Below are 25450 nucleotides of genomic sequence, written 5' to 3'. Positions count from 1 at the left end.
AGAGATCCACAAAGTTTCTGAATTCTTACAGTAACTGGGACATGTAGAAATTCTTGGCTGCAGGACATATGCAGAACAAATTTACTACAGATGTGACATAAAACCTATCAGGAGTTCCTGTAAAGTCAGTCCAGTACACCTCAGAGAGACCATTCTCCCCGTGCATACTCAGTATGTGCAACCCAGGACTCCTAAAACTGCCACTTGGCCACTGTCTCTTATATCTGGCATGCCTACCTCTGTTTTAGTGCCCTTCCTCTATTTATTATTGTCTGCTTCGTTCCAGATGCATAGAGAGTCGCGCTTCCCCATCACAAAAGCCACTGGGAGACCTTCCTGGCCAGACATGAGCTGCTTTGTTTGTGGTATGAAAAAATTCACACTGTGCTCTGTACATGGAGGATCAGAGGTGCCCTGGCCTCCAACCTGACACTTTTCATAAGTATTTACTCTGGGAAAATCAATGTGTTTTACCAAGAGCAAAAAGATCTGAATACACCATGGTCACTCAATTATTTAAGGGAGATGTATGACATTCCTACTTAAAAAAAAAAAAAAAAACCTCTCACTTCCTCTTCACATTATACAGTTATTTGTCTTTTATACAGAGATAAAAAAATGATACATTAGCACCTCTGGGGTGTATGTCCACCACCTTTTATCTTCCTTTAAATACGCGTTCATATTTTATATGTGTATACAGAACACAAGTAAGATGCAATGTGTCCTTCCCTTGAAAAAGGTCTCTGCAGAAATAAAGACCTGTGAATTACTGAGCAGAATTAGGCAGTACCAAGTAAGAAACTCAAATTATTCTTTTTAAATAAATAAATGAATTAGTGAACTGAATCACGCATCACAAGACAGTAGGAAACAGAATCACTACTAATCCTACCAGTTTTAATTTGTATACTGTAACTCTAGGGAACAAAAGACAGCTGTGATGATGACTGAGGTCTAGTTACATTTACTGTCTGTACACAATAAGCTTTGGCCCCAATCCCAAGTGGTAATCAGCATTTGATAGTCCCACAGCTATCTCGAGGTCCCCTAGATCATAAAATAGTTTGAGGGAACTAAGAGTGAGGCAATTGAGTATGGAAACCTTACTCTCTTGGAGGAAATTTCAAAATAACTATTATATGCAATGATTTCCTGCTCCCTTGTGTCCTTTTAAAATCCCAGTCTTGGTGTGTTTTTCTGTAGGTCTGCACACTAGTACCTCCTTAGAGACACTGCCTGTAGTAAGTACGTATTCTAATACTGAATATTCTGAATCAAAGCTTGTATTTTCTCAATGTTTTATGGTCTGGGTTCCTCAAAATTGTCATGTCCCGGGATCCGATCTTCAAAAACATTAGGTATTCAAATTTCCCATTGATATTAATGATGACAGTGATAAGCTACGAAAACCAGCTCTGATTTATCTCAAATTCAGCAGTCAGACTTAACAAACGAATTTGGAACCGGGATCCTACACCTTAATATCCCTAAATGCCAAGTACCCAGATTTCTAACATCAGCACAAGTTAGAAGTGCTCAACATTTTAAAAATCCAGATTAAAACAACACTGAAAAACTGAAAATACTTCCAATTTCTCAGGTGAATCACAGGTTACTCTTCCATTTACTATATACAGAATAATCATTTGTCTTTCATTCTAGGTTAACCTGATACTAATTCTAACTACTCTGTGAATTAACCTGTAGTAAAGCTCATTACTACTGCTAAACTTGAAGGTTTGCATTAGGACATATTAGAAACCTCTAATCTCAGAAATTTATAATTAAATTATAAAAATGTTTTCAAGGCAGCTACCTACTATTAGCAAAACCCACCTATTTACTTGCACTTTCAAAGTTCTTATCATTCTAACATCGGAGCTGATGGGGGATTTTTAAAATTTAAAAAGTTTGAATTTTGCTGAGAAAGCAAAATAATTGCACATTACTGCCTTGTTCCCAGATAATGTTATCCTAATACCAACCTCAAGCAAATGCTTCACATACAAACTGCTTTTTCAACCACTGTGATGCAACCGCTTGACTCTGAGTTTCTTCTCTGCTTCTTTCATCAGCTGTGGTGCAATGCTGTTGCCTTCTGAACACAGGTCTGCAATGGTCATTGACCATATGGTGATTAAACAAATAAAAATCTATTGCTGTAATTTATATATTGGGTAAGAGCTTGAGCTGCAAAAGTGCAGCTGGATTCATAATATCATCCATCTCAACCGCTTTGTGGGCAGCAGATTAAATAAAAGTCAAGACGCGAAAAACTTACCATACTGGTTCTTGAGCTACATGTGAATGACATGAATTTTTGATGGGCTAAGATCACATTTTTGTTTGTAATGGTGCAGAATGATGGTATCAAAAATCACTTCAAGCCAAGGTTCAGCTTTTCATGCTCCACAAGACTGAGCAACAAATTTTCCCCCACCACTCTCATATTGGACATTATGACGAATAATAAATCAGAACTACAGAATAGAAATATGGAGTGTCTGAACGTTAATGTTCTGGTGGATAATTTTGTACTATGCATCAAAGCCAAATCTTTTGGTCCTTTTTACTCAATGCAGGAATTCAGTCTAACTTCTGGAGAGGAAATAAACAAAAATCATTTTTTAAAAACACTTATTTTCAGCAAACTCAGATCTCACCCCTGCAAATGGAGTAATGAGAGCCTCTGGTATCTTAAGCTACAAACAACAGAGTGGAGCATATTTTGCTTTCAGTTTTGTCTATAAATCCAGAGCAATTCCACAGCAGATTTAATCACAGTTTACACCGTCTTAATTGACAGCAGATTTTGTCCCCAAAACTGCATGTAAAAATCCCCAAGGAGATACATATTCTGTTTCAGCCCGTTTACATCTTATATTTGTTCAGGGAGGTGATATTTCTTATTTATAAGTGCAAAATGTTCATTAAGGTTTTTAAAGAATTGTTTTTTCAAGATTATCCAAATGAACTAGATGTAGTTTTGTAAGATCAATTTGAAGTAAAAGTTAAGAGCAAGACACCGTATCTCATATCAAATCTGAGAACAATAAACAGTCTCTACCCTGAAATCTAAAATATCTAACAAGCTACCTAACAAACCTACCAAAGATTTTGAAAGTGCATACAAGAATCAACATCTTCAGAAAAATGCTGAAACTCATTCTCTTTAATATAAAAGCAGAAGGATCAAAGGAGCCACGTATATGCACGACCATTTCTTCAAAAGTACCTTCATTTTGAACCAAGTTTAAAAAATGTTTATGAAATTGGGCCTTATATTTTCTTGCCTCATACCATATCCATCTAGCACTCCGAATTTTACCGAATTGATACTGAATTCACTCTGAGACCAGATTTTTATAATTCTCTTCACTTTCAGTGCTGCCTCTGTAACAAACAGCAGAATGCCTGTGACCATGAAAACGAATGAAAATGAAGTGCGAAAGCTCAGAAGGGCAAAGAAATACAACGGAGAGAGTAGATTTCGTATAAAGAAACAGAATAGATAAATATCAGAATTAGAAAAATGTATAAGAATAACAAAGTAACACAGAGGTGTACTGTTGGCCAGATATATTCCGAAATGTTCACAGAGACTCAGGAGAAAAATCTAGTGCAAAGATAATGATCACAAATGACAACATTAGCTTCTGCAACTACAGTTCTGTAGGAAAGTGAAGAATTAAATTGTCTGGAACTGTCCCAGAGTCCAAATAGTTGGCTATAGGTATTATATAAATGCTTAAAGAAAACCTTCAGCACATGTTCTACATTGGTAGAAGAACAAAGATAATACATTCTGTAAGATTCTTCTTTACTTCTCCCAACTTGCAAAGAGAAATTACCTCTGTGGAAAACTAACAGTAACAGCAAAGAATCTTCTGAACTAGTGGAAAAGCCTATACTTGCTATGCAACTAAAAAAGAAAAAAAATCAAAATACAGTAAAAAAATCACTGCTTTGATTAGAATATTGCCTCAAAACTGATATGAGAAACATCCCGAGCCAATGAGCTTTATATACAAAATGAAGGAAAAAAACCTACACACTTGAACTAAAAACACATTGTACTTTCTCTCTTATTTACACAGGATCTGATTCAGTCTTCAGGGTTTAGTTTTCAAGGATCAGGCCAGTATTGTATAATTAACCACTACATGTCTCTAAGTCACATTATTATCACTACCCTTACACCACTAGTGACCCTTATCACTACTGCAGCTGCATGCATCATGATTATTAATGGAGCTATCTTCACAGCATCTTTCTGAGGGACAGACGTATTATTAGTTTAATACTCTGCATTACTATTAATAAAGGTTATCACTGGGGAACTAAGGAGGAGATATTAAGAAATTTTTTTAAGGTATCTAGAGAAGCAGACTGATCCTAGCTCTCCTGAGCACCTACCCACTGCCTAATCTAGTCTAATATCTGAAAATCTCCACCACTGCACATTTCACATTACCACATTTAAAATACTGGTAACTACTATCTGACAGTTTAAAACAAGTATCAATCATGACACTGACATTACCATATCTTAGTGCTGTATCAAGTAGTATATATCATACACCTTTGGTTTTTTTGTAATAACTATAATGTACAGACAGCTTTATATACACAGCTGCACATAAATAACTATGGAGTGCCAAAAAAAGTGATGTACTGGTCTGACTTAATATATTAAGATGTGGTTATAAGGATGTGAAGGAAGCCATGTGTTCTCATGTCTCCTTACAGATGGCAGGACTACCCTAAGTGAAGTTGGGTCAACCACACCCGCTTCTGAAGCCAACTCTATAAACTGACCTCTCATTCATTGGCAACAAGAACCTTTTTCCCATCATGTGCCCTCCCTCTGCAAGGAGCATCCCTTCCCTGACCAACCCTCCCCTTTACAGATAATTCAGCCTATCTCCCTGCTTGCAGCCGTGCCTGCAGCCGACCTCCAACCTGGCCTCCGTGCACTCAGCTACCGCCTGGCAGCCCTGAAGTCACTGCCTGGCCCTGGGCGCGGAGAGCTGTTAGGCCCAACGCAGCGTGCCCGGCTGCTGGCAGGGGACATTCATCTCCCCTTCCGGCAGCAGCCAGCACCTGCCAGTCCCATACTGATCCCCCCACCTAGAGGCACCTCGGATCCCTTCACATGGCTGCGAGGCAGATGAGCTGCAGGAGGGATGTTTCCAGTCTCCACCATCCGCAAGCTAAACAATGCTGTCAAGTTTTTAAAACATCACATAGCTTGTAATAGATTAATATTATTTTGAATATATCTGACAGCTGCAACACTTCCTTTACTTCCTTTTCGTTTGCTTCTTTTCTTTTAGTTTTTGGAGGGTTTTGATAGCTTTGCTCCCTATGACAGTATCTTTATGCTCCTCAGCACTGCAAGATTTTTGCATTCTATGTTCAGAAAGTGCCATGGATAGCAACAACGCAACACATTATATATTAAGTGTTCTGGAGTTTGATCTACAGAACAGATCACACATTTAAAAAACAGAGCAGAAGCATAAAAAGAGCTAAGTGCTCAAATCTCTTTGAAACACAGTGAGATTATGCACATAGCTCCCTTGCTCCTTTCAAATCACAAGACTGAAGATTGCGACACAGGAAGATGTTTATCTGAAACACGCTTCAATGTACTAGTAAGGACCCAACATACAGAATCAGGGAGTTACTCTGGGTATGTGCTGATGTAGTACATAAAAACTGAAGCTTTTATGCTGATATAATGAAAAAAGCATGCTCTAAATCAGAGAAAATCACAAGAAGATGACATTTCATACACAGAACACGCTAAAAAAGCTTGAATGAAAGACAGATTTTGGTTTTTGTTCAGAAATCCTTGATTCTGTTGGTTTAAGTCAAATTCTTAACGTTCCTTTAAGTTAGCTACGTATGTATTAAATATACAGCTTCTCCAAAGTTTTTGTTATGCAGATTCACAACAATTGGGAGGTACACAAAATTTTGTTAGACTAAGCACATTTATTTCCTTTGCTGAGCTGAGCTGAACTATATTGAATGATGGAGGATAACAAACAGCTTTAACAAGCTGTTAAAACGAGCCTTTTTAACCAATATCCACATGTCAATTCTGGCTTGCAAGGCACCACTGAGGAGCTTGCCAACAGCACTGGCCTCTGCCCCCACTCGCAAAGCCTGTGGGACATGCAGCCGAGCATGAGGAGGTAGAGGCACAGCAAAGAGCTAATTAGTGGGTATTGTGATGAATCCTTTGGGTCTGCATGCCTGTTGACTCATAAGTCTCAGCACTGGGCTCCAGCAGCGGGAGGGCATATGTGGCTGAGCCAGTCCAGGGCAGCACTTCTTTGCAATACACAGCGTGAAGTCCTTGGCGAATTCTCCCTCTTTAGGTGCCAGTCCAAATAGAAGGGATGTCAGGCGAAAGGACATAGGGGAGAAAAGCAACATTCCTCTCTGGAGACTGGACTGTGCTGCCAAACAAGAGGGAAGGAGGCTGTCCCAGGACTGAAAGCCCAACTCCCCTCCTTCTGCCAGGTTTCAAAAGCACAAGGGGTTGGAATTGTCTCCATGGAGAGAGCAACCTCCCTCCACTCTCCCACAGGATGAAAAGACCCAACCTTCCCTTCCCACAGTCAGGACTAGGGCACTAGCTCCAGTCTTCTTCCACTTCCTGGGCTGGAGCAAGGGCAAGTAACATAGCCCTATCGCTTCTCTTGCATTGGTGCCACAGCTCCAAAAGGCAGCACATCTGCAGGTTCCAGGGATGCATCCCAGCTCTTAAAAGTTATGCTGTTTGCCCAACTGGCGTCCAGTGTTTGGATACGCAATCTGAAAAGAGGTAACGGGAGAAGAAATTCTCGTGCAGTAACACCAGTACTATAGACTGGCAAAAGCTTTATATCCCCTTAGGCAGTTGGATAGAATTACCCAGCACTGTCTTCCGTTCTTAGCTCTTTTTTTTTCTTTCTTTACTTATTTAACTTTGCTAGCTAAATTATTCCTTATACTTATAATAAGCAGTTACAGAAACACTCCTCAAACCTTTCTGAAAAACAAGACAATCCAGAATTTAATTGTTTCATAAACAGTTCTAAGACAGAACTAAATTACAAGCATTGCTTGTGCAAGGCTTCGGTAAGCAGAACGCAATTATAAACCTTTAGAATACAGTTCTAACACACTGAAATACAAGCTCTACAAACAGTCAATTGGAAATTCCCCTACAACAGAAACACAAAACATTCCACGCTATATTGTGAACTTGATAATACTGGTAAAAAATTGTACTGAATAGTTGATATTGGCACATGAAAACAAAGCTAAGCTCAGCAGGACACGTGAAATTATGCATTTCCAATATAATTCCAACTGGTATAGCATAAATCAAGCATGGGCGTGTAATTCTTGGCTGTCTTGCTTGACATAAGTGAAACAGAAATTCTCTGTTGTCGCAGGTGCTTTGCAAGCAAACATGACACCTAGCTGACTGTTAAAAGACGAAACTTACGTTTCAAAGAAAATCACTTAAAGGAGGACCTTCAAGCTATAAAGAATAAAAAATCCAGGTGGCAGTAGTTATGACCATCCCTGGGATGGGGCAGTCAGAAGCTACTGCATTATGTTAGGACGGCACTGGAAACAGGCTGCCCCTAGCAGACCTAGGAGCAGCCGCCAGCCAGCCTGTGAAGCATCTCTGGTGAGGACAGCCGCTTCCAGCTGGGCCAGTCACTGTGCAGCTCAGCCTGGGGAACTCCACTGGGCTCGCAGGTTTCAAGAAATTACCTTGTATGTGTCTCATCCTGAAAGCTACAGAACACCTGCAACTTACGCTGAGAAAGCTGCAGTTTCTAGCCCCTCAAAGCCAAATGCTAAAGGTATAAGACCCATAATATTATTAATCAAAATGATTATTAATTTTCCAAATATAGGAGTAAAAGTTTTTATGCCTTATGCAAAGTCCAAAATGCAGGAAATATTATACCGAACTTAAAAATGGAGCACCTCTGCTATTGGTCCCTTTTACTTTTTAAGGTATGTTTACATAAAGTTCAAAGGCTTCCTAACAGTCAGACAGGCTTTGCAGTCTGCAGGTTAAAGCAGCAAGAGAAAAAACAGGGGTCGGAGGAAAATCTAGTATTTAGGAAAATCTAGTATTTGTAAAGTAATCTATACTTTATAATAGAATTTAAGCATTTGATTTAGAAAATAATTCCTGCAAATTCAACAGACATGCTTTTCAGAACAGAAAAACATAAAAATAGCAATCTAAAATATAGAGGGATTCCTGACGCAGAGAACTGAGTGAACTGTCTCTATTTTGCTGCCCCTCTGAAAACCTCCTGTGCAAATCATGCATTGCAAGTCCACTCTCCCTAACTGCAGGCTGTATTCAGGACACAGCAGTATCTGTTGCTGCCAGCCCACAAAAAAAATTTGGACTATGGGGACACGGAGGCTGTTCTTGGATTTTATCGGAAATTGTTTCTCAGCAGTGAGACACAACACTGTTTTAAGGCAAAATATGAATAAATATGTGCATAAACTTTTGACACGGAGCAATGCCACACTAGTTCTGTGATCCATCAGATCTTAGAAAATAAACATGATGAGATGTGGTCAGCTCTTGCTGGGAAGGCCTCTAAACAGGCACTTAAAAGCTGCAACTAGTTGGTGATTTGGTGATTGAGTCCATGGCACTCTTTCTCTGTGTGTAACGAGTGCCCAGCAATGTGGCAATGAGCACTTGAAGAAGACTGGTCAGAAAATAAGAATACTGCTTCAAAAAATTTTGAAGTTTTGACATTGGTTTCATTCTGGATTTGAAAAAATAAGGTGAAGGAAAAAGCAATCTTTAAAATAGTAGATGAACAGATGAACTATCTGTGCCTAGTCATGCATCAATGCTCACTGGAAATTACTACATGGACCTGCTCCACAGGATGGTCTCAAGAGTCAAAATTAGGAGGCAATTCATGTTACTTGCTTGCAAGCATGTATTTGAGGACAGTTTTGAGGTGCCTCATCTGATCCTCCCAAAGGGAAAGTTCAGGTCCCCTACTGCTTAGCTAGCTATCCACAACTCACTTGTCTGCTATGTGATGTGGCTGTATGCAGCGTGCTGTAAACTCTGGCTATCCTGTCCTTCTGATGACAATGCAAGACAGGAAAAAAAAAAAAAAAGACTCAGGATTTCCAGTGCAGGATGGGCCTCAGCACCCTTCAAAGACATGCATCTGCATCTCCTGCCACAAAGACAGAGGGAGTGTGCAAAGAGCCTGAAGGCTGGCTGAATTCAGGCTGCATACAGTTTGGGCCTGCAATACCACTACGCTTTTTATAGGCACGTGGATTGTTAAGTCGGGTGCCTCGGCCAAAGCCCAGCTCATCTTGCCTATTCCCTGGTAAGGCTGGCTGCGCAGTGTACTTATACATTTCCTGTACCAAATTGTTGTGTAGTATTGCTACGCACTGCTAAACAGATGCCTTTTTTCAGGCCAGAGATGACAGCTTTTCAAGGATTCCTGTATCTTTTTCGTCCTCAGTCCTACAAATGACTGCACCTGTAAACAGCCTCATTCAATTAATGATGCAAATACAGAGCCATAATGTGCTCATGATCAACTTCAGAGTAACGGTCCTACTGGACTAACCACAAAATGTATTGCACGTTGAAGGGTGCTGTACAGTCAACACTACTACATTGTTGTCAAAGGCAGACATGAGGTTTTTCATCAGTTCAAGGGTACATAATATGCTGTACTGAATTGTGCCACTTTTGTGTAAAACACCTATAAGCACTGTGCTACCTAAAAAGGGGATTAAAAAAGGTTATGAAAAGAAATATGAAAACAATTGACCTAAATTTCTGTTGTGATTGCAGAACCTCAGCTGGACGGAATCAAAAAGAAGGTGGATTCGGCCATTCTGAAAAAGATCTAAGTCTAGTCATGCAAGGGAAATCCTATTCTGATCTCTCACTGATCATCTCTTCAATGCTGAACAGGTCCTAAAAACTGAAAGGGGAGGCTATAGAGATCTTCTAGAGGATTCTCAAACTTTGGATTCTGTACTTTGGAAGTACAGAAAAATGTACTTCACCAGTTCAAGCAGACATACATCACACCAGGTAAGGGTTAGAGCTAGTGGGAGGGAAGAAAGTTTGCTGTCAGAAATGATAAATTAGTGCCAAAGGGAAGGGAGTGAAAGCAGAGAGAGAGACTGGCAGTTCTCCAAGGGGGGACCAAAGGACAGAGCCACAACGGTATAACCACATTACGGTGTAAATGGAACTGAAATTGCCTTAATGGAGCCCTGCCTCACACTACCAGATGTCCTGGCAAAATCAAGACAGTCTCATTTCTCAGTGATTTCTCAGTAATTTGAAGGATATGTCACCCAATAACTATAAACCCTCGCCTAAACTTTTTGCAGGCTGCGCTAAAACTAGGATTCGGCCAATTGCTCCACCTGCTTGGAGTTAAAAGATGGCAAATTCAGGGCTCTTAAATAAACCACCATTGATCTGGGCTGATCTGAAGTCCCTCAACAATGTTAAAAATAAGAGAGGATCCCACAGGAGATTTAAGGGGTTTTTATTACTATACTGTACATGTCACTTGGCAAACCAAACTCTGCCTGAGGACTTCAGAGGACTCCTCATATTTCCAAAACCAATGAGATGGGGCATTTTTGTTTGTTTGGTTGTTTTTTTTAAAAAAAAAAAAAGTATGTGCAATTTGCCACAGTTCAGGCAGATGCTTTAACAGCCCAGTAAAATTTTAAATGTATCATACAGTGTGGTTGATGTTACTTATACATCCAGTTAACACTGCAAACAAATATCAATATCTCATTAAAATATATAAATTTATATTACTTTGGTTTCCTGCACTTCATTGTTTCCATTATATTTCTGAAATACACTTTATTTTAGGAGACAACATTCCATCTCACACTTTTCTCTCTTCAAGTCTTTGCATGATTCTGCTTCTTTGTTACTGAAAAAGCCTTTGGTTTACATGATGAATAACTGTATTTGCAATTTATCACTGAATGGAAGAAACTTAAATTAAACAGCTACAAAAATATTTTACTCAAGCAATCAATACAGTGAACAAGAGTTTTCTTTTGCAGTTCTAAGCCTTACACAATCTTTGGTTTTGTGTGCCTTTACTTGGATGCAGTACCGCTTGCATAGACTTTTAAATTACATTGCAGGGTCCTTAACTCTGTTATTGATTGACCTGAGATTTCAGGCAAGTCATTTCATCACTATGTGGTTCTGTCTCTTCCTACCCATCTACTGCGTCTAATTAAGCTCTATAAAGTGTTTGCGGCAGTGACTGTTCTCCCTGTCAACTTCTAGTACTGTCAGCTTCCAGTACTCCACGAGATTTTATTTCTGTTGCCTTGATACACTAATAGTAACATTAATGCTTTAGGAAATTTTTTTTTAAAGAATAAAAAGAGAAAACTAAGCAATCGGTTAGTGCCAATTCTATTGGTAAATGGTACATCGTTCAATAGATCTTTTCCTTCTAAAAAACTTAGCAGACTTTCAATAATACACAAACCATAAAAAGACAGTACCCATGCTGAAAATATAATCACGACCATTGTGAAACACAGCAATTTCCTAAGACATTTTAAGAATAATATCTAATAGCCAAGATCAGAAAATCAAAAATGCAAGGAAGTTTCATGCAGGCCTAACTTCCCTCCATGCACTGAAATTTGCTGAGGTTAGTTAGGACAACAAGGTTAACTCCCTGCTGGGGAAGTCTGAATACATCTTCTTGTAAAAGACTTTTAGAATCTGGAAGCTGTTCAGATAGTTTAATGGCAAGAATAATACTAGTATCTAGAGGGATACACGTGAAGACTTCTGTCTTAATGTCTCAGCTGCAAATCACTTTGCTAGCATTCGCCTCAGTGTCCCTGGCTAACAATGTGCAGATACAAAGGGAGGAATTTTGCAACTCAGTGGAATCAATTCCTGCAGCAACTGGTCAGAAATCTGCTTACTACTTACTAGAAATCTATGTATTATTAACCCAGTTGAACCCTAGGGGATCGCTTTTGGCTCTGTCACATTTCCTAAAAGAAACTGGTACTGCGCTGTTCACATGCATGAGGTGCTCTCTTAGATACGGGGGGAGGGAAATCAGTTTCTGCAACTTTTACATTCAGAAACATTAATTTTATTTCCCTTAAACACAAACAGCAACCCCTACCAACACAAAGCAGCTGTAATACTTCTTGAAGTCAGATTAACTGCACACAAAAGCCTACAATACTTCATACAGATAGATAAAGCAGACATTTTAAAATTCCGTGGGTCCCTCTGTTCAGAAGAAGAGTTATTTCAGTATGTAAGTACCACAGGCATAACATAAAAACTCAACGTAAATAAAAATCCAGAAGACCTGTTAATTAATACTGTAATTACTGACTTTAATTTTAATTAAAAAAAAAATCTTGATTTTACTTTATTTTCCCCAAAAGGCCTCCCATGCTGTACTGCATTCTTCTCTTGAAATCTTTTATGCTATTTTTACTGGAAAATGACCAAATAGATTGAGTGTTGAAAAAGCTCTTTTTACTGGCTTATCAGAAATTCCAGTAATTCTTCTAGAAGTTTACAGGGGGAAAATGTTCTTCCACAAGTAAATGGAACAGATAATAAAAACAAAAAATGGAATTGTTCAGGAAATATAGTCTCTGTAGATAGTATAGCTAAGGTTTTCTGAACTGGCTGCACTAGCTGTATCTGTAATGAAAAGACCATGAGACCAGGGCTAGCAACAGTGGAAGCTCTAGGTTAGGCATAACTGGGTATTTTCTCTCAATCATATTGCTCAAATATTGTCTGCTCTACAGCTTCTATCACTGAGACCGAAATATTGTCAACTACAGTTACAGATCTTATGCTAAAGGGGTATCGAATATTTCCAATAATTATTACCAAAAATCACACTATGGCTAACTGAGTTTAATGTGAATACTTACATTGCCATAGAAACTACAGATTCCCAGCTTGAAATTGTCATGCTAGTTGCTATAATAAAAAGGCAGTTCCTCTCACCAAAAGGTTTCAGACTTTATGCATGAGACAACAGGAAGATATAACAAACCCACACAGAAAGAGAAATCAGAAATACCAGTAGAACAATCACTGTCAATATAATGAACAGTAGTCACAGCACAGCACCTAATATTGTCAAGCGTATAGTAGTCATCTTAGCAGAACGGAGTTTTAAGTAGAGCTTTGCAGAAGAGTAGTGTAGTGGCTGTGCAGGAAATTTCCGAGGTAATTACACTTTACCAAACAAACCCCATGATAATTTAAATCAAAAAGGTGTTCTTCACCTCCTGTCCCAAACTGCTACAAGCAGTTAAAACAACAGCTGCCTGTTTCACTCCCCGAGGACTGCCCTTAAACGATGTGTAATCCTTGTCTTCACTAACATACCATTTTGGTACCATAAAAGAGACATATATGATATATTTATTAATGTTGATTTAGCAACAAAGAAGGACTTAGTAAGGACATAACAGAAACTCACAAAGTCATTGCATTTAATATTAGTTAATGAACCAGGCACGTGAATGTAACATGTTAGAAAATATTTAATATAAATCACACAAAGGTACGAACAGGACCTTTCTTCAGTTTTCAATGTGAGTTTAAAACCAAGTAAACAAAAATTATCTGTGTGGTAAAAACTTATATGTGAAAAGATGTCCTAGAATGCAACGGATATTCTAACTTTGTTCCCTTTTAGCTTCTGTAGGAAGAGTTAGGTGTGGCTTTACAAAATGGATATGTCAACTGCAAGGAAATATGTAGATTAATTCATGATTGCTAGGAACGAAAAGAAGCTAGAAAAAAATTTTTTTTAGAAAATGTATAAAATGTGTATAAAAATGTGTAATTAAGCAAATAATCCTCCACATTTTATTTTGACTAACACAATTAAAATGAGATATATGAAGATAAAATGATTAAATAGGTGAGTAGATAAAAGATGAGTGGCATCTATATGTGTTTCCAGGAAGGATTTCCCCTCTGCAATACCAATGTTAAACTAACACAACTGCACAGTTTATTTGCTAGTATAAAGTGTAGAGAATTTTGCTCATTATATTCTTATTATTTTTTCAGCTATTCTGCTCATCAGAGCCAATATATCAGCAGTAAATATAACTATAAAATCTATTTCTAGTTTTTGGTTTTTTTTCTTTCCCTGCATGCTGAGGACAGAGTTACAATATTTCTCTATCCTGTGCTTTATTATTAAAAAAAAAAAAAAAAAAAACTAGCTAGGACTCTGCAGATAGTGAGTGATCTCAATTTTATCATCAGTACCCTACCTAACAGACCTTCAAAGGAAAACTCTGGCCCCCAGTGTGACAATCTGAGGACTCTGTGAACAAGTTATTAATTCTGGATAATTCTTGAAATTATTGCCATCAATGGATATAGAGACTACCATATGTTGTCAAGGCTGTGTCACAGAATCACAGAATGGCCAAGGTTGGAAGGGACCTCTGGAGATCACCTAGTCCCACCCCCCTGCTCATGCAGGGTCACCTAGACCACATTGCCCAGGATCATGTCCAGATGGCTTTTGAATATCTCCTGGGAAGGAGACTCCACCACTTCTCTGGGCAACCTGCTCCAGGGCTCTGTCACTCTCTCAGTGAAGAAGTTTCTTCTCAGATTCAGACAGAACTTCCTGTGTTTCAGTTTGTGCAAGTTGCCTCTTGTCCTATCGTCACATATCTCCCAGACCAGGAAGAATGGCAGACTTACACTAGGCTTGCTCCCATCCAACCAGGGACAATCTGGAATGAGGGAATGCCAACATTCTGGGTCAAATCAAGTTTCCTGCTTGCTTTCTGAAGTAGGTTGGAGCTTAGAGGGTAAAAATCCCTTACTTGCGGTAAACTAGTTCTTGCTAATCCAGACCTGAAAAAAACACGCTACCTGAAAGAGTAGACGACTTTCAGCCCTGGGGATGCCACATCTGGAGGACTGTGTCCAGTGCTGGGCTCCCCACTCCAAGAGAGACATGGCACTCCTGGAGAGAGTCCAGCGGAGGGCTACAAAGAGGATGAGGGGACTGGAGCCTCTCTCCTCTGAAGAAAAGCTGTGAGAGCTGGGCCTGTTCAGCCTGGAGAAGAGAAGACTGAGAGGGGATCTCATCAATGTGTACAAGTATGTGAAGGGAGAGTGTCGAGAGGATGGGGCCAGACTCTTCTCCGTGGTGGCCAGCGACAGGACAAGAGGCAACGGGCACAAACTGAACCACAGGAAGTTCCATGTGAACATGAGGAAAAGCTTCTTCACTGTGAGGCTGACAGAGCCCTGGCACAGGTTGCCCAGAGAGGTAGTGGAGTCTCCTTCCCTGGAGAGATTCAAAACCCGCCTGGATGTGATCCTCAGAAATATGCTCTAGAGGGAGGTTGGACTAGATGATCTCCAGAGGTCCCTTCCAACCTCAACCATTCCATGATTCTGTGAAGAGTCAGCATGAATTCCAGGGACACAGGAAAACGTGAGTAAGGCAGAAGAACAAAGATGGATGCTTTTGTAGCAGAGACACTATAGGAGCAGACACAAAACGGGGACATTGGTGGCAGGGTCCCTGTGATTTGTAGGAGAGATTAGATACTGAGGGAAGGGGATCCTGAGCTCCTTGAAGCACACTGATCTGAGCCAAGGTGACTCAAGAGTGTAAAAAAAATGTAATACATAAATGTTTGTAGCCATTTCATCTATGTATTTTTTCTGCTAGTGGCTGTAGCAAGTCTTTTTTTTTTTTTTCCCTACAGTCCACAAAACACATGTATGTTTGTTTTTCTTCAGTTCTGGCATGGTCTTGTATAGGTGAACTGTTGCCCTTGCTTCCATAGGTTAGAGATCCCAAAAGAAAGGTGCGTAAGTTACTTAGCACTTTTGGGCCAGCACTGCTTCTGAAGCCCATTGACAGAGCGACCATTTCAGTGTCAGAGAAGGAGAACACAGAAGAGACAGAGAGGTCAAGGTGCTGCCTTAGCAGCAAGAGACCCAACATGCAGTTCTGACACAATGGCAACTAACTACTACCTGGTAAATCTCCAACCCATTTTGCAGGGGGCACCATCTGTTTCATCCTACTTTGGCAAATACTTGGAATAGAAGCATAGATCCCATAGGAACAACTCATAATTTCAGCTAAAGAGGAAGGAATACTAATTTTTCATTGGAATGAGTCAACTGTAGGGATTTTAGAGGGCCAGCCCTAGGCCAGCGTAGCATTTCAACCTATTTTGAGGAACTAAGAAACAGCAAGGAAATGCACATTCTCTGTTGACTTCTCAGTGCAGGAGAATCTCTCTTGGATATGATACAACATGTGATTTCCAAAACCACTAATATTTTAGTTTAACAATCTATTTGGATTTTTTCCTAGGACTTTCCAACATTTTGCTTTCTCCATTTTCCTCCTTTTTTCCCATCCCATTGAGTTCATGCATTGTGGATATAAGGAAAGACATCCAGCAGAAACATCTAAAGCTGATAAGTAGAGTGAAACAGTACTACTCATGTATTACTAATCATAAGCTACTTATGAATGAGAAAATACCTGGAAGTGCCACTTTGACGGCAACACACCTTTTGATAAAACTACCTGGATCCAAGTAATCTTTAAGTTCTGACTGAGCATTCAGAAATAATTTGTGATTCATTTACACAGAATAAAAAGAGTAAACACATGGTAGATTTACACAAACAGCCATCTGTCAACTAAGCTTCTAGTGAAGAGTCCAAATTATGGATAGGAGATTTAAATAAATGGGACATTTTAGACTAATGTTAAAAGAATATTAAAAAAATCATTAAAAATTATGGTTCTGGAGATTATCATTTACTAATGGGAATTTTTATCCAGTTTAGGAATGCTAGTTCATTTTTATTAAAGCCCTTCAACCTCCTCCTCTTCTTTTGCTTCTGTCTGCCATTTCACTTTCCACTGTGGTAGCTTCAGCTGATAGTGAGAAAGCTATACAAATGGCCTGAAAGACTGTCAGATCTTCTTACTGGGTAGATTTCCTTGAAAGTAAGCCGGTTTGTAAGAAATTACTTGTGCCGAAGAGATACTGTGACACTGAAGATATTCTGTGCGTTCCAGAGACGGGAAGATGACTTGGGATCATACCCCTTGCAATTTGAGAAAATTCAGTTAAGGCCAGCTTTTCAATGACATTCAGCAACAAAACAGGAGATGGACACTGCTACTGAAATCAATGCCTTTAAACTCTGCACTAGAGACTACATATGCTTCATTAGCCACCTATGAAATAATATTGAATCTCTATTCAATCTTATTTCAAAATTTATGATGATTTCATTTCCTACTGCAGAAGAGTACAACACTGTACATTGCTTGGCCACCAGAATAAATCGATTCATTGCAACTACCATATATAGACACATCAAAGCTTTTATTAAGAATATTCTGGATTACTAAAGTCCATAAAAATCTCTAGAAAATTACTTTCTAAAAGCAATACTGCAGTCTTACACACACTCAGCTTACAGATAAAAATTCCTACCTATATCTCTCAGAAATATGTATACAGATGTGTACATATGTGCTTATATATTTATAAGCATATATACGTGTGTGTGTGTGTGTGTGTGTGTGTGTGTGTATTCTGCAAATATATTTTTTAGTCAAACGACTCAATCTATCCTGAGTTTATCCTTTAAAGGACAGTCCCACCGATTAACATATGGCAACAAATAACCTATCTAGAAATGGAAGAGTTAATTTCTTAATTATTTATTCTTTAACATAGTTTCAATAGCAAATTCAAGTGCTTTCACTCTTAAGAATATTACAAACATATACAAATATACAAATCAATTTCCAAAAGCAGTTAGACTTTCTTCTCTTTCATACAGTATAGCCGCATCAAAATCAGCTATCCTGACTCATGGAAGTGAGGTAAGTATCAGATTCGTACAGTTAAATAGGCTGTTTCATTTGGGATTAATGTATCTGACATGCAAATTGAAAAGCTTTTGGAAAGAAAAATCTAAATTCTCCTATGATTTTTCATTAGGATGGGAAGAAAAAATTTTTTTCTAGAATGTTAAAACAGTAAACGAGTAGCACTCTGTCCTCAAATCATTGCCTTGATATCCTCCAACAATAAAAAAGGACTTTCCTTTTTTTTCATTAGTTTTTACTGTTATTTACTGCAGCCCTTTCATTTCCACCACCCTTTATAAATCACAGCCATTACCATCTCTTCATATAAATCCCTGCTGAAGAAGATCTTTTTTCCATGTATACACTTCTTGTGTACAACAAAGTAGATAAATAATCAATTATTGCTCCTTATTTTGTAAGGAGCAGGGAGAAGATCATGAACACTAATCATGAACACTGAAAGCAGAAGCTCAGAAGCCATACTTTTAGGAGATGCTGAATTAATGCAGATGAGGTTAAAGGATGTATAAAATAAGTTAGACTCAGTTTTACTCACTTATACCAGTAGAGTGTTATTTTATGTCAGTAATATCAACAGACGACAAGGGTTAGTGTGAGATGAACTTATAACTATGAGTGACTCAACAAAACCAAGAACAGCACTCTCAATTATTTCATTTCTTCAAGAAAATGATGCACTAACAAAGTCATGGTCCCATACTTTAATGGCACAGTTACACCTCTCAAAGAAGCAGACAGATTGATGAATATAATTCTATGGCCAGTGTACACATAGAGTTCCAGACACTAAACATCATCATCTCTCTGGAGGAGCTACAGAATAAATCACTTGCCCCATGAGTCAGAATTCAGCTTCAGCGGTCTTTAAATTAAGACGGACAAGCACAAAAATGACATAAAGTAATGGTAAAAAGAGAACTTTGCATTTAATTTCTGAAGTTAGTTAAATCTTAAGGAGTACAAGTTAGGAAAAAAGATTGGGTCTGAAGTACGGTATTTTTTCAAAGAATAATTTTACAATATATACCAGAAGTGCAACCACACAATAGTTGTTTGGGTTTGTTTTTTTGCAACATACCCATGATATTTTTTATTCTGGAAAATAATGCAGCTTCCTCTTACAAAATTTTGTTATTCATGTTAAGGAAGAAAATTTTATCCAGCATTCACACCTTAGAAGCTAGTAGATACTGACACTCCCTACGAAAGATCACAAAAAAGGCATACTGTATGCATATAGTTTTTTAACAAACATAGAAGAAATTACTGAAGAGTTTAAACGACCAAAGAAGTTTAATAAAAACATGATTATACATATGAAAATGTGCATGATAAATTCTGCAGGAAAATACCAATATTCTAACTAGCTGACATGCTATTTGCATGTGCAGGGCAAAACTTCGGAAAACCAAAACATTACAGTACTTCCCTGTTGAAAGGTATGTCCCAGACATGTGAAGAAAAAAAAAAAAAAACCTGTTACCTGCAATCTAGGTTTTAATGGTGGAATTCAGGGATGAATTTGTAAAACAAACAAACAAACAAACAAACAAACAAATAAATAAAAGAAGCCTATACAGGCTTGTAAGTCCCTGAGCCACAAATCACTGGGTGCTGGGACAGGACTGTCCCATCCCTTCACTCTTCCCTGAGAAATCACCGTTGCCACTACCAGAAACAGGACACGGGGCAAGATGAACCTGCAGTCTGCCCATGCACGGATGTTCTTCTGTCCCTTAGGAGAGTCTTGAGCTTCTCCTAGCAGGGAAAGCACTTGGAAACATGCCTAAATCCATCCATACGCAGCAAATCATTCTAGCATATGCTTACTGTTAAGTAGAAGATTTGAAGGTAAAGTTTTTCAAGTCCCTACTTACATTATATGCACTAAATACTTTTTTGCCTAAGGAGCTAAAGCATTATGGGTTGAAGTTTAAATAGAAGTTTGACAGTTTAGAATCAAATCAAAGATACTAGAAAGTATCAGTCTACATATCAGTGTTATTGACATCGACATCTAGTTTCATGTGGGTGATGCAACTAGTTAATTACTTTTGAAAATAAATTAAAATATTCAGTTAGTCAGATCACCTGGTTACTTAATATGCCAAAATCATTTTGCTAGAGGAAGAGCTGGGTCAGGCAGCAGTTGCAGAACAAAATCTGTTCTACTGTTCCTGAGTACTAAAAATCTATGCTTTCAGATCACTCATTGGGATTCTGCTGAGTGTATCTGTGGAAGATTATAACTCTGTGCAAAGAATAAAGATCCTGGCTTATGCAGTGCAATTGAACGGGCTGGCTCCTGCAACTCTTTTAACTAAAGTCAAGGCGGTACTGGAGTCTGCGCGCATCATGGGCCTGTGCTGCCTACTGATGGGAATTACTGGAGCAAGAAGGGTATTATGGATCTGAGACAGCAGTGATGAACAGACAGTGGAACTAGGGACAACATTTTTCCTCACATGGCTCTTCTCAGCTTTATTACTTATCCAAATTAGGAAGTCTTTCCTTAACACATTGCTACTCTTACAACTATGCATCTGTGCACTTGGGAAGAATACAGTGCTTAATCTAAAATATTTCACATATAAAAATAGTTACATGTGAAATTAAGAAGTATTTCTTTCAGCAACAATAGGGCTCTTCTCTTCACCAGACTGTCTGACTAGAAGTTCAGAATGGATAACATTTGCAATCCACCTAACTTGAATGCTGTACAAAATTATCCCATTAAAAGGGTGCATTTTCAAAAATCTATTGGACATTAAAGGTGAAATCCTAAAACTTTATTTGATGTCAAGGACAGCTTTGTGACTGACTTCATCTGGGCCAGGATTTCACCCAATATGTTTTAAAAGAATCTCTGTGAATCTGCCAATAACTGCACAATAAACATCTGGCAGAAAAAAAAAATTAAAAAAAAGAAGAAGAAACCCCAGAAAACAGTCTCCAAGGAATACTGCTCTGAACTCCTACAATTAGGACTGAAAAATAATAATAATAATGGTTCTTATAATCTTTTCTCCTCATGCAAAACCAAGCAATAATTTCATGTATTAAAATCCTTATTTATTGAACTCTCATAAGTATTACACCCAATGTAGGAGCATATTCTGGAACTGCTAATTAGTTTCTCATGATGTTTACTCCCCCTACGATATACAGGGGCTCCCACTTTATATGGTTGTTTTTCTAAGTTAATATTTTTATCTCAAAATATTCAGCTCACAGAAAACAGCAAGATTCCATTGGACTTGTTTTAAAAAATATATTTCACCTTATCATGGGATAAAACTGTTTTGTTATTTCAAAATGGCATGAGTTTATTCAAGCACAAAATAATCAAAAATCATTAAAGGGCCTTTATTTGCTGTAACTCAAAACAGCTAAGCTAATTTCTGTAAACCGAATTAAGCCATTCCCTGATTTTAGCTAACAGTGAATTTTCACTGCTGAGTTATCAAAACTTTCAAACAAGAGAAATACTCTAAGTCTCCTAAGCATCACATTATAAATAGTACTGTTCTACCTCCACATTTCTCCTTGTGACTTCATTCCTAGGCAGCACTGAAGAAGCAGCTACAGTCACATGGTCTCAAGGTCATGCTATTTTAATTTACAGAGTTATCACTGATAAATTATGCGGAAACAATGATAATGGTCTCATTAACCTTGTTCTGGCACACTAAAGGTGTTTTATAATTAAAAGGAGAATAAAGTTATAAAAACATATAGGGATTTCATTTCCCAGCTTCTTCTCTCCTACTCACTGCCGTAAAGTACTGCTGGGCAATAGTAATTTTGTTACAGAGAGTAACATGGATGTCTGATGTCTGTGCTTTTCAACCTCGGAGCACAGAGATTAGACTGAATTATACTGAAGGAGGAGTCAGGTGAAAAAATATATACAACTTTGACTTTTTTTTTTTTTAAATAGGAAGTTGGATGCAATAGGCCTCTCCCTTTGGCAAAGTAAAGGATGCTGGAGCATAGGAAAGATCATTCCAACCAGGAAGTCTCTCTCAGTCCAAGAAGCTATGCAGAGTTGCAATTTCCAAGCACAGTCATCTGATCAGCGCTTTGAGGACTCGCATCAAAAGTGTAGTGTATTAACATACTGAGGTAAACTCCCAATACATACCATCTACACGGGGTCTAGACTTCATCCTCTACGTTTCACTGAAGAAAGTTACAGTAATCCATGGACTAAAAGCCTGACTAATGTCCTTAATTCATGTATGACAGATATCTTTATTGAGGGTGTACACAAAATGAATCACGGGTGATTGCTTTGACTTAAAAAGAAATATTCGAAAAACAGTGAAGTGCGGCACAGATCGTCTCCTATATTAAATGAAAGCAACCTAAAATTGGCATGAGTATAAAAAAGGATCTATAAAGCATTCCTGCAAAGAAGAAAAAAAGAACTTAAATAACTTAGCAAACAGCCTATGTGCGCTCGTCTTCCTGACACTTCCACTACTGTTTCTTTTGAATACAGCCACAGTAAGAGCACTCACACTAAAATTGATAAAAAGAGGAAACTACAGAGCAGTTTTCCTGCAGTTCAGATGTCCACAAATGACACCAGACTGCAAGACAGAACACATTCTAGTCCTGTCTGATCTCCACTTATTACATAAACTATTACATCTCCTTGCATTTTCTAACTATCAAGATATGATCTGCAACATAGCACACAACTTACCCAAAAGTACAAATGGAAAACTCCTAGATCATATCCCTCTTTAGAGGTTTGACCTTATGCAGATAACCAGATATACGATAAAGTACATTCTTGAGGCCTCAATGAAAGTCAGTTTCCTTCTCCTGGTTCTGCCAGGTTGGATAAACCGGTAACCAGCACCTCTTCCAAGCATGCAGAAGTACCACAAACGTCATTTTAAACAATAAACCACCAATTAAAACGAGGGGGTTAAAACACAAATGTCGCAGGAATTCTCCTCCCTGTCCTCTGGGCAAAGGCTACCAGCCATAGCTAGAGTACAAACATCCCTGGTATCCCACGGTATCCCACAGTCTTCCCTCCGCAGAAACGCCCCACTCCTTAACGGCTGCAACGCCCACTTTACCGTTGCCCACCGAGCCACGGCACCATCCGCGCCTGGGGATCACCCGCCAGCCTGGCTCCCGGGGGAGCCCTCGGCCTCTCCCCTTCCCACATGCCGCTGCGCTAGCGCAGACCCGGCTACCAGCCTTCGCTTACGCTCACCCCTACTCAACTTGGTTTTACAGGGGAAGGAAACAGGTAAACAGGACCTACGGCTCCACCTTGCTGGAAACGGATTAACTTGGGGGGGAAAAAAAAAAACGGAAAAAAAACAAAATAGGTAAGGGAAACGGGGGAGAGAGGCAGAAGTACGCGGCTCCCTCCTGAAAGTTTCTCCCTGCCGCTCCCTTCCACTTCGTGCGATGCCCCCGCCCCAGGACGGGCCGCTGGCTGTCCCCGCCGACGAGACGCGTGACTCGCGCGCTACCCACACCGCGCCTGAGGCCGCCCTGCCGGCAGCGAGCCGCTGCCCGGGCCGGCGCGGCGGGCCCGCCTCGCGCCTCCGCCTCAACGGCCGCGCCTCAACGGCCGCTGCGCGCAGCAGCCCGCCGGGCAGCGCGGCCCAGGCCGCCGGGCAGCGCCGCCCGCACCGGGCGAGGAAGGGGGCTCGGCCCCGGGGGCGCTGCCGGCCCGGGCCCGGCCTCCCAAAGTTTGTCCTCCCCCCTACCCCACCCCATTCGCCCCGCTGCGAAGCCAGCGCGCAGCGCTGTCACTGACGCACATTTAATTCGCCCGAGCGCACAGGCTCGTAACGTGCCTCTGCCACCCTCGCCCCGGCGGCGGGGGGCTCCGGCGGCGCCGGAGGGGGGAAGGGGGAAGGCAAACTGCAACAACAAAGTTGCTCCCTCAGCAGCCGCGACCCGCTGCCCGCGGCTCCCCGCCAGCTCGCCCCGCCGCCCGCTGCCCGGCCCCGCCGCAGGGCCCGCGGCGCCGTCCCTTCCTTACCTTGCTTGACACACTTGAGCCGGATGGGGTCCTTGCAGTGCTTGATCACGGCCAGCACATCCCTGATGGTGAGCCCGGCCACGGGGGTCTCGTTCACCTCCAGCAGCAGCTCCTCCGGCACTAACTTGCTGCCGCCCTCATAGGCCACCTTGCCGGGCTTCACCTCGCCCAGGTAGGGGAACTGCCCGTTCTCGGCGCCCCCCTTCAGCTCGAAGCCCAGCTGCCCCTCCTGGTTCCTCACTATGACAATCTCGTGGACTCGGCTCGTCCAGTGGCTTTTCTTCTTCAAGCCCTTGGACATTGCCGTGGGGATGCGCTGCCCGACTCCCTCTCGCTATTTCTTTCCTATTTCTTCTCTACCCGCCCCCCCGTTACGCCGGGCTCCTCTCTCCGGGGGGCCGGGGCGGGGAGGAACGCGAGGCGAGGCTGCTGCCGCCGCCGCCGCCGGCCGGGTGGGTGGGTGGGTGGGTGGGTGGCAGCGCGGGCCGCGGCCCCCGCGGGGCGACCGAGGGGCACGGGGAGCGCCTGTGCCCTGCCCGTCCGGCTGCCGGCGCTTTAGCTGATATCCATGGCAGCCGCGGCGGCCGGGACCCTGCCTCTGCGCGTGTATCTACTAGTTGTACAGAAACTGGCAGTCGGGAAGGAGGGAGGGGAGGAGAGAGAGGGGGGAGGAGGAGGAGGAGGAGGAGGGGTGGCTGCGCTGGAGCGGGGCGGGCGCTGCCTCAGCCCGCCCTCCTCGCCTGACCCGGTAGTGAAGGCCGAGAGGCAGGCTGGCTGGCAGGGCCGGCAGAAGGCGGAGAGCCGCCGGCCGCGGGTGGGCGGGCGGGCAGGCAGGGACGGACGGCGCCCGGCGCGGAGGGCGGCGGTGTGCGCGCCCTCCCTCCGCTCCGCTCCGCTCCGCTCCCCTCCGCCGCCCGGCCCGGCCGCGCTCCCCGCTGCCCGCCGCCGGCAGGGGGGGCGCCGTGGCGCGGGCCGAGAGCCGCCGCCGCCGCCGGGCCTGGCGCTGCCCCCTCCGCCCAGCGCCGCCTCGGGCTCGGCGGCGCCGCCGCGGCTCCCCGGGCCCGGCCGGAGGCGCCGCCGGCCCCGAGGGCGCCCGAGGCGGCCGGACGAGTGCGGGGCGCCCCCGCCTGCCGCTCCCCAGCCGCCTCGGCGGCGCGCCGCTCCGCTGCCCGGCGCGGAGCCCTCTTCCCCCTCGGAAACCTGCCTCGGCCTCCCCGCCGCCCTGGGAGGGCCCAGGCCCACGCGTGACCCCCCCCCGCGCAGCCCCTCGCCGGTCGCGCAGCCGCATGGCCGGCTGCCTCGCGTGGGCGGGTCGTGCCCTGGCTCGCGTGGGGGCGCCAGGTGGACGGGGCAGAGCGGGAACGGGAGAGGACGCGGGGAACGGGCCGCTCTCCGCGCGCTCCCGCGTCTCGTGGCGCAGTCG

At 41.8% G+C, this 25450-nt stretch overlaps 1 protein-coding gene across 6 annotated transcripts in view; it reads right to left on the bottom strand.

Moving 5' to 3' along the window:
- MAGI2 (membrane associated guanylate kinase, WW and PDZ domain containing 2) overlaps positions 1–24648 on the bottom strand; it is a 757526-nt gene extending 732878 nt beyond the window's left edge. For all 6 annotated transcript variants that reach the window (XM_068924402.1, XM_068924568.1, XM_068924499.1 and 3 more), the window contains exon 1: positions 24028–24648. In XM_068924402.1, the coding sequence (XP_068780503.1) occupies positions 24028–24328 (301 nt within the window). In that variant the 5' untranslated portion in view covers positions 24329–24648. The remainder of the gene's footprint in view (positions 1–24027) is intronic.
- Positions 24649–25450: the final 802 nt, after the last annotated feature.

Source organism: Struthio camelus, chromosome 1 (assembly GCF_040807025.1).
Source record: "Struthio camelus isolate bStrCam1 chromosome 1, bStrCam1.hap1, whole genome shotgun sequence".
NCBI classification, from domain to species: Eukaryota; Metazoa; Chordata; class Aves; order Struthioniformes; family Struthionidae; genus Struthio; species Struthio camelus.
This window is presented reverse-complemented; position numbering and strand designations above follow the sequence as displayed.